General features: G+C 40.7%; 1 protein-coding gene across 4 annotated transcripts in view; it reads right to left on the bottom strand.

Moving 5' to 3' along the window:
- Positions 1-764: 764 nt before the first annotated feature.
- Positions 765-9921, bottom strand: part of col2a1b (collagen, type II, alpha 1b) — a 50528-nt gene continuing 41371 nt past the window's right edge. For all 4 annotated transcript variants that reach the window (XM_080460745.1, XM_080460743.1, XM_080460744.1 and 1 more), the window contains 11 exons: positions 7917-8024; positions 7602-7655; positions 7109-7216; positions 6200-6253; positions 5939-6046; positions 5030-5083; positions 4798-4905; positions 3082-3370; positions 2632-2819; positions 2199-2441; positions 765-1685 (listed from right to left, as the gene is read on the bottom strand). In XM_080460745.1, the coding sequence (XP_080316871.1) occupies positions 1539-1685; positions 2199-2441; positions 2632-2819; positions 3082-3370; positions 4798-4905; positions 5030-5083; positions 5939-6046; positions 6200-6253; positions 7109-7216; positions 7602-7655; positions 7917-8024 (1461 nt within the window). In that variant the 3' untranslated portion in view covers positions 765-1538. The remainder of the gene's footprint in view (positions 1686-2198; positions 2442-2631; positions 2820-3081; positions 3371-4797; positions 4906-5029; positions 5084-5938; positions 6047-6199; positions 6254-7108; positions 7217-7601; positions 7656-7916; positions 8025-9921) is intronic.

The following is a 9921-nucleotide window of genomic DNA, read 5'->3' as shown; positions in this document are numbered from 1 at the left end:
ATATATGTATATATAAATAAAAAGATACTTCAGCCTGTTACTTGGTTTTTGTCTTTTATTTCCAATTTACATTAATTAAAACGTAACAAAAACAAGTCATATTTATAATGCGGATGTTATTATTAATAATAATTCTATTATTAATAATCCAAAAATATACACAACCTCACACAAACCAACCCTCTGCTCTGGCTGTGGAACCGGGGCGTTGGAATCAAACGCACCCTGAATCTGTGTGCGTGTGTGTGTTGTGTGAGAGTGTGTTTACTGAGCGGGGGGGGGGGGGCGCTAGCTGTGTGAAGGGGGGTAGGCAGCTTGGTGGGGGGGCGGGGGGTGGAGGGGGGGTTGGAGGGGTTTAAGAAGTCTGCAGTGACAGTAACTGGGGGCAGGATTGGATATTTCTCTGAAATATTTTGGTTTGTAAACAAAGATTCAAAGGGGACAAAGCTTGTTAGCTTTTCTTTTGAGGGGGGGGCGGGGGGGGGGGGGGGGGGTGAGGTAGTTTAAAAAATAATAAATCCAAAACAAATTAAAAAATTTAAATGCATTTGGTTTAAGTTGGCCATAAACAAATTGAATTTAAAAAAAAAAAAAAACTCTTGGGGAAATTTGTGGGACTGTTGGCCAAAGTAGAAACATAAATCTTAAAGAAGCTGTATATATATATATATATATGTATACACACATACATATATACATAGAGATGTAACTACATGTGAATATCTAATTGTTTAGGAAACACAAAACAAAAAAACAAACAGTTTTACAACAATAGCACCATTGACTTTATTATAATACACAGTAATCTTTGATACACACTGTGGTGGTAGAAATAAGAACACCTGCACTTTATTCACAGAGAATTTTTTGGTTTCAAAGATATGTATTAGTTAGTGGATGACTTACATGAGTGATGGGGTGATTTAAAAAAAGAAAAAGGAGGAAGTAAGAGAAAAACTAGGTGGGTTTTTATTTTTTTTCTTTCTTCTTTTTATTAAATATGTTTAAGTGGGCTGTTTTTCTACGAAGCAACAGTCCTACCACACCTGGGACCCAAACCTAAACAATAAATAAATAACGCCGACACTTTTCTCTCTCTCTCTTGCTCCCTGGTGTGCTCCTGGGCTCTCCTCGTACTTCCTCCTTCTTGGTCATGGATAAATGGGTAAGACTGCTGACAACAAAGGGTAAAGTGGGGGAGATGTGGGGAATGCAGTGTCCATAGTTGGGGGAGTAAGAAGGGGTGAGGGGAGGGGGGGTGGGGGGGCAAGCTGACTGGAGAGCCGAGCTGGGTGAATCACAAATGACAGTTGCTGGTGCCATTCAGTGCAGATATCCTACGGAGTTCGACTTGGAAAAAAAAAAGAAGCACTTTTTACTTAGAAAAAAAGTCCCATTTCCAAAAAAAAAAAAAAAAAAAAAAAGTGTCTTGATTTTTCTTTTTCTTTCTTTCTCTCTCCTCCGTGCTCCTCTTTCTTTTGCTTATTTATTTCAAATTGCCACTTCGTTTCTTTCTCTCCTCTTCAGTCCCTCCTGCTTTACAAGAAGCAGACTGACCCGACATCCACCCCAAACTCCTGATCTGCTCCGCCAATATCCATGGGGGCAATGTCCACGATGGGCAGACGGGAGGTCTTCTGCGATCTGTACTCGATCACTGTCTTGCCCCAGTGTCCCGTGTGTTTCTGTGTGGAGAGAGGAGAGCACACGGTTTGTGGAATGACCTATTATATCTCCAAAACGGGCACTCGGTCGGATTAATTCCGTGTGTGAACTTATGAGACTCAAGTATAAATACACCCTAATCTTGGCCTGTCCTGGATGAAAGAAGAACAATTGCGGTGAAATGTCTTGTCGTGACTTCATATCTGCCGTTCGCTGGTTAAGACCAGAGAAACCAGTGGAAAAGCAGCAGAAATATTTACACCACAAAAGTGACGCTGTGCTGTGAAATCCTTATTGACTGTATTTCTTCTGTAAGATTGTCTCACGTAACAAAAACATAATAAAAACATTTATCACAAAAAAAATAGAGTGTGGTGAAATTGATCAAGCTTATGAAATCCATTAAACTACTGCTGAAATCGAAGGCCTAAAAAGGAAATGCTTAAAATCATGTGGTGAGCGGTCATGTCTTTTCCCTCCCTGTAGGTTTAATCTATTCCTCGCTGTGTCTGGTGGCGCTCTCGCAGCCTTACCGTGCAGCCGTCTTCCATCACGCTGTAAGTGAAGCGGCTGTTGCCCTCGGCTCTGATCTCCACGTCGTTGGAGCCCTGCAGCAGCACGGCCTTCTTCAGGTTGCCCGTTGAGGCGTCCATGTAGGCCACGCTGTTCTTACAGTGGTAGGTGAGGTTCTGGGAGGCCTCGGTGGACAGAAGTCTCAGGAAGGTCATCTGAATGGACGCAGTGTTGGGTGCCAGGCTGTCGTCACCATAGCTGAACTGTATTAGATCGGAGGTGAAGAAGAGAAGACCACGATAACAGTTAAAGGTCTATTGTCATGTGACATCGACATTTCTGCTTGGAAATACAGCTCAACTAAAGAAACTAAGAATCGGAAATGTCCCAAGTGTTTCTATTGTTTCAGAACTCGAGGAAACAGTTGGAAAATCGTTCACTGGTGCAACTTACGTGGAATCCTCCATTCATAGTTTCTCCGAACCAGACATGTTTGCGGTCCTTGCTCTTGCTGGACCACCAGTTCTTGCGAGGGATGCTGGTGGGTTTAGGTTGGACGCAGGACTCGCCGGTCTCCATGTTGCAGAAGACCTTGATAGCGTCGACTGTGCAGCCCTGGTTGGGATCAATCCAGTACTCTCCTACAAACAGAAAGAAGAACCATATTGAAGGATTTCCCTCACGTCTTCCCTCGTCTCTCACTAAAAAGCTGCTGATCATTAATCACTGAGTGATATTTGCAACACGCTTATGTTTCCCTCAGCAGCTTATCGTCCCAGACGACATCACGTTGAACTCAGAAACTTAAAAAAAAAACAACTAAAAAAATTCCGGAGCTGCTATCGCAGCTGTGTGCTTTATCATTTCACCCCAATTTGACCAATTCCTCCAGGCGTCACTCACCGCTCTTCCAGTCAGGGTGGCACAGCTTCAGGTCCCTGCATGTGCGAGCGGGGTTCTTCTTGGAGCCCTCCGGGCTGCGGATGTTCTCAATCTGGTTGTTGAGAGATTTGAGCGTGGCGTCGACCTCGGCGTCGTGCTGACGGAGGTTTCCGGCGGCCTGGTCGGCCCTCATGTACCTGAGAGGATCGGGGGACTTCTCAGTCTGACCCAGACCAGCGAAGGCAGACATATCGATGCCGGGGCCGGGGGGACCTGGAGGACCAGGGGGTCCGGGGTTTCCAGCAGGACCCTGAAAGAAATTCAGACGGGTTACGGAACACGTTTTCTAACTCACAAATCACTGTTATTGTTACTTCTTATTAATTGTGGATTATTCTTCTAGTTTTTTTTTTATAGAATTAAGTGCAACTTTATCAATTTATTGTTTGAGCACAATATAAGTGTTAATAAAAGAACCACAGTGGGGACTATTGTGTGCTCTTTAGGGTTCTTCGGTGAATTTGAGTATTTTACATTTTAACAATCTATCTCTCACGGACACTTATTTATCGCAGGGAATTATAAATAAATGCCAGTTAATATCAGGCCATGTATGAAAATTTTGTTTGTTTCTGATATGAACTTCTGTTTTTCAAAAGCAATTTCCGGGATGTTTTTAACATTTGTCTTGCTTTTAGCTTTCTTTGTAATGAATTCTGGTCCCTTAATGTTTCATTTTAATGTATTCAAAGCCCTTTGAGTTGCTTTTTGTCTGAATATATTAATAATTAATAACTGGTCCTCGCACCAAATAATGCATTGAGAATAAATGTATTTAACTCTTTATTGGGCGACTGCCATATTTGGTAACTTCTCCCTTTCTTCACATTTCTGACAATCACTGACTGTGCGATTATGTGTGCGTGTTTTTATATATATTGTTGGAACAACAAATGCACCACATGAAAGTCATTTTCTTCACTATGAATTCTTAAATTGGATGATCTTGATCAGTTTTATACTATATACTTGGCTTTACTTTATATCTATGACCTAAAACAGCATTTCATTAACTTTGAGAAGTCATAAAAGTTTTAAAATGGATGATTCTTCCATTAAACCATCTTTTTTTTAATGTCAAAAATATGTCTGAACTGTATTTTTTAAAAAGTCCTATGAATGTTTATTGTTTGAAGACCTAAATGTGTCATCCCAAGTTGCAAAATCTCAAATTTACCAAGGTAAGTATATGAATGACATAGTGATGTTCTTTTTTTTTTAGCACGTAGTATTTATAAACATGATATTTTAAAAACATTTTTCCTGCTCAAATATTAGCTTTGCATCATGTTCTGCTATTTGCGCGAGTGTTACTTCCTAAAAGGAAATGCACTTGGAATTCATATGATGTATGAAATGAAGGGATGAAACGGCACCGGAGCACATCGAGTGTTTTTCACACAAATATATCCACTTTATATCCCGGAACAGTAAAGCTGCGAGCGGATGCTTAAGAGGCTATTTGTTATGTTTTTGCTCAGTCAGGCTTCGTCTCTTTCAAGGACTTTCAGGATGCATCTCTTCCCGATCTGAGCCGGTTTTACATTTGTGAAGATGATATTGCTTATGAGAACGTAATACAGATGAGAGGTTTTTTCACATTATGCAGAGCATCTTCATACATTTTGAGAGTATCGTCACACGGAACTGATTTTATAAAATTGTGTTGTTACTCACAGAAGGACCGGTCTCTCCAGAGCGCCCACGAGGTCCAGGAGGTCCAATCGGCCCTGGCAGACCATTCGAGCCGTCCTTTCCAGCGGGGCCAACGGGTCCAGGTGGTCCCTGCATACACAAACGACGGAGAGTTTCAGCTTCAAAGAAACGGCATGATGCATTTTCTTTTAAATCCAAATAGTTTCTCAGTGGTTTCTTGAGGTTGGGTTTTCTTTGGCAGGTTTGTACTCACGCGCTGTCCAGAAGGTCCTGAAGGTCCAGTAGCTCCCTGGTCTCCAGCTTGACCCTAAGACAGATTAAACCTCAGTCAGCACGGGAAGAATCATAACGAGGGAAATGTATTCGAAGCAAGAATCAATTCACCACAATGAGGGCTTGATTTAGAAAGATGTCAAATAATAACGTGTATTTGCATGCCCCTTACACGTTATTGCAATCTGTGCCCCACACAGATTGCATTTTCAGTTTTTTGTTCATTTGCAGGAAAAAATCATAGCGACACACACAAGAGTGTGTAAATGATGGTTTTTGCATGTGTTATTGTATTAACAATGGAAAATCAGAGTCAAGTGGCCCGCAACCACAAAAATGAAATGCTATCTCGTAGAGTTTGACGTGTCGGTGGAGAAAGTTATCCAATCATCCAGCAAATTGAAAACAAAAAAAACCCCACACAAAATATACATAAAGTAGTTATTGATTAGTGAAAAACAGCAAAAGCAACTGAAGAAAGTCTGAGCACAAAAAAAACTGGTGGGGGGACGGATGAATCCATGCCTCTCAGCACAATGCCAGCAAACATTTCTTTGCTGAATTGTGGGATGAATTAAGACTCCTTTTCAAACATGCTAATAAGGGACTCCCTAAATGATTTGTAAATTAAGTTGTCGAAAAGTTTCCAGTATAAAGACATCATTACATGACAATTACACTACCAAATATCTGGCCGATTCGCACAAAACTGACAGAAAACATGCAAATGTCACAATTTTTTTTAGTTTAAACAAATCTGTACATGCGCTTAAAGATCGCCTGTACTTTTGTAAGTACTACTGTAATAGATTACAATCTGTTATTTAGATTCAGGCTCACAATAAACAGTAAAACATTACAAATATATTTATGCAGTTTGAATGCTTACAGGAGGTCCGGGGAGACCCTGCAGACCGGTGAAACCTCTGTGTCCCTTCTGTCCTCGCTCACCACCCTCGCCAGCCTCACCCTTGTCACCACGAGGTCCTTGTGGTCCCTGAAGGCAACATTTGAGGAAAACTTGAATTAATGTATGACATCTTCGGCTTGATTTCACTTGATTGCAACAGCTAAACTAGAGTTGTGTTCACTTATGTGTGTGTAGATCATATACAATTGTGCAGTGTGTTCACGGTGTGAGGACACTCACAGGCATTCCTCTGGCTCCAGCAGGTCCTGAAGGTCCAGCGGGTCCTTGGGCACCCTGAAAATCAAACACACAACAGGGTTGAGGACTGAGGACCAAAATGGATTTAAATATGGTATTCTCTTATTTATTTATATTTTTTTAAAGACCAGCATTGTGATTTTCCTTTAATCAGATATGATTCAATCTGCGCACCACCCGAGTACCAACTTGTCCTTATTTCACCGGGGGATTTGTGCAGCAATCTGCCTGTTAACACACCAGTTTGTATCTCGGTGATTAAAGCTACTTGAGATGAAAGGGCCATTTTCCATCAGTGTAACCGAAGAGGTCAGAAATGCTTGGATTTGGATTGAAAGAGAAAATCTTCCTACAATAGTCAACTGCTTTCACTAACATAACATAACACACAGAATGAATGTTACATGATATGAAAAGCAATTACAGAGTCGACTTTTTCTTTTTTTTAAACATTCGGGTCAGTCAAGGACGAAACACTTGAGACATCTTCCTCCATAGTTATTAGCAGATAATAAGCTATTTTTCAAACGACAAAAAAAAAAAAAAATCAATTTATATAAATCTCATGATGCCAAACAAACTGGACTCTTTAACAGCAGGTTTTCTAAAAATGTCACTTTATATTAACTCTGAGGTTATTCTCATGGTTTTGCCAGCTTTTTGCTTTGTGAGGTTCATAATTCTATCGTGCCTTTTATATAATATTCAATATATAATCCAGTTTTATCTTGGATATTAAGCAATATATTTTTTTTGAGCCCTACTTTACTTTAATTTCACTCCATTGTGGGTGAAGTAATGTTTTTAAGTGTGCTTTAGGAATAAATGTGACATCACTCGACTTCATCATATTAGGTAACTGATATTATTAAATGTGTTAACATTACTCACGGGCTCTCCTCTGTCTCCTTGTTTGCCGGTGGGACCAACGGGGCCGGAAGCACCAGGAGCACCGGGAGCGCCAGGGGCACCAGCAGGGCCGGTGTTTCCACGATCACCCTGCAGGACAGAAGGTGAAAAAGTCAATACAAGCAAAGATATACAGATAGTGTGAATACAGGACCAAAGTTTTATAACTAAGAATAATTTTTTTGGGACTTTTTAGCACTGGTCCCTTATTGAACTTAGGGTCATAGAGGTCTGGAGCTGATCCAATGTAAATTTATAGATAGGATTTGATGGACTGGTTTTATATCACATTTATAGTACTTGAATCAAAGCTACCATCAACAATAATTCATTAACATCACTAAATTAACACTACTTTTAACATTTTTTAAATAACCTTTCAGTATTTTGGAAATAAATCTAACTATTGAGGGATTTTGGCAGAACTGATTAAATAATCCACATTTGGAGCAGCGTGCGACGACGTGTTTCTCACCTTGATTCCAGTGGCACCATCTCTGCCAGGGGGACCGTCGGATCCAGGGTTTCCCTGTCAGATGGCATGAGAACATCCAGTGTTAATAGTTTCCACCTCCGCCAAGCCAGATGTCCTACTGAATACAGATCAGCTGTATAATGAATTCCCCGCTCCAACAAAACGCGATAACGATACGGTGCAAACACAATGCGGATCCATATGACGTAAATGGCGGTGCATTTTATTGGCGCTGGCGGGGCTTCTAAACTCTGCACAACGTAGCAAACGTGAACCCCAACACACACATATGGTGTGTGTGGGAGGGAGTCTGACCTCTCTGCCAGGCTCTCCTCCAGGTCCTGTGAGTCCAGGAGGTCCTACAGGTCCAGGGGGTCCTCTGTCTCCACTGCCACCAGGAGCTCCCTGCTTACCAGGCTCGCCCTGAGAGGAGGGGAAAAGGCTCATTACATTAAGTCTGTGATGATATGGGTGATGGCAACACGCAGTCTTGCTTCTCTGATGTTTGTGTGGTGACTGCTGAGCGTACAAGTTATCCTTCGGGATAATAAAGATATCCTTGATCAGTGACCAGAAACACAGACTAATCCTGTGATTCCCTGGTGAAAGCTTCAGAGATCAGATATGGACTGAAATCTCTGTAAATGAGACATTACACACTGGGTTGAACCACAACACGTTTCTAAAGGAAATTTCAACAAATACAAATCTGACATTGTATGCTGTGTGTTCACAGGTTGAGATACACAGCAGTAAAGATAGATATACAGATATAGAGAGGTGACCAGTGAACATGAGCTGAGTTAATGAGACCATACTGATGATGTGCTGTTGCAGTAGTAATACCAAACGAGACAAAACAAATAGAAACTATTATGTCCAGTCCGATAGAGCTGCAAGGTCCAGCATGTCATCTACTTTATACGTGATATGTGACATGAATCATTACATTTATCAGAAACATTATTGTCCCAAGGAGCTTTTGGTGGCTATCTTTACTAAACCAAAGAAAAGAAAAAAAAAGGTTTCAAACCAACATGAAAAACAGCACATTTCTCAAAAGCAACCAGCAAACATCTGATCACACATACAATACTAATGCAGTACTTTATAGAGCTGTTGAAGGAGGAAAATTCGGTATGAAGTACTATCTCTCGAGCACACAAGAGTATATTAGCAGAAAGTGTTAATCCGTCCATCTTTCTCATCAATCCAAGATGGCGACCTTGACAAAACCCATGTCTGCACTGGAAAAAAAACTCAAGACAAAAAAGCTCTCAAGTCCAGACTTAAACCTAAAGCTAAACAACAAAATCAAGATTCATGACAAAGACAGTTTTGTAGAAGAAAAAGGAACAGATTGACTGTTTCGGTGCTCAAAATATTCCTGGTTGATTTTGGCATTGCTGTTCATTTCCTGGCATCCCTGTCATGTGTACTGATAAATATTTAATGGTGAGGACGAACCCACTGAGATGTTGTAAGTAGGCGACATGGCACATGTCACATATCAAATAGTGGGCGCTGTAACCAGGGGAGGCGCCTTGTCACATGTCATGCTGCACATCGACGAGGAAAAGCTCCCGCTCATGAGCAATGCGGTCTGTCTGTGATCCAATTAGACCCCAGCTGAATGACAACAGTTCTGAGATGCTGGGCAGGTTTTACACTTTCTCTTGTACTGAGTGGCGAACACAAAAAAATTCCGCTCCTCAGGCAGAATCATGAATATTTATGGAGTAAACAGCTTCCTTTGTTGTTTAAAGCTGATAGACAATCTAACCATCAGCAGTAAAACAGAAACACCTCATGCTGAATAACAACACACAAGTCATTTACAGCAGTTTTGCAATCATAAAGCAATTAAACAACCTTTCTGAAATGCACTTGGGAAATGCTTCTGGCTGCTGCTAACGAGTAGTTCACTCATTGAATGGTGCAAGTTGTGTTCTGGTTTATTTAGTTTAGTTATTTGATTCATAGAATATAAGAACAATTCAGATGCAAAATGCCAAAAAGAGCTAAACACACTGCACCTCGTGGAAAAAAAAACCATATTCAATTTAGCTGCAGTGCAGTGGGTTGTGTCTGTTTTTAACATTTAAGCTTATAAGGTTATATTATGAACTGTCTTATATATTATGACTATTTTTTCCAACAGGGCAAATATTTGGAATCGAAAATGGAGAAAACAAATTCAAATTCAAACAATTATGCAGCACAAACATGAGACAAACTATCTGGTTGCTGTTGAATGACAATTAACTCATATAAAATACATTTTGGAAGATTTTGAATACTGATGTGAGGGGTGTATGAA

This window comes from Lipophrys pholis (genome assembly GCF_963383615.2).
Source record: "Lipophrys pholis genome assembly, chromosome: 4".
NCBI lineage: Eukaryota > Metazoa > Chordata > Actinopteri > Blenniiformes > Blenniidae > Lipophrys > Lipophrys pholis.
This window is presented reverse-complemented; position numbering and strand designations above follow the sequence as displayed.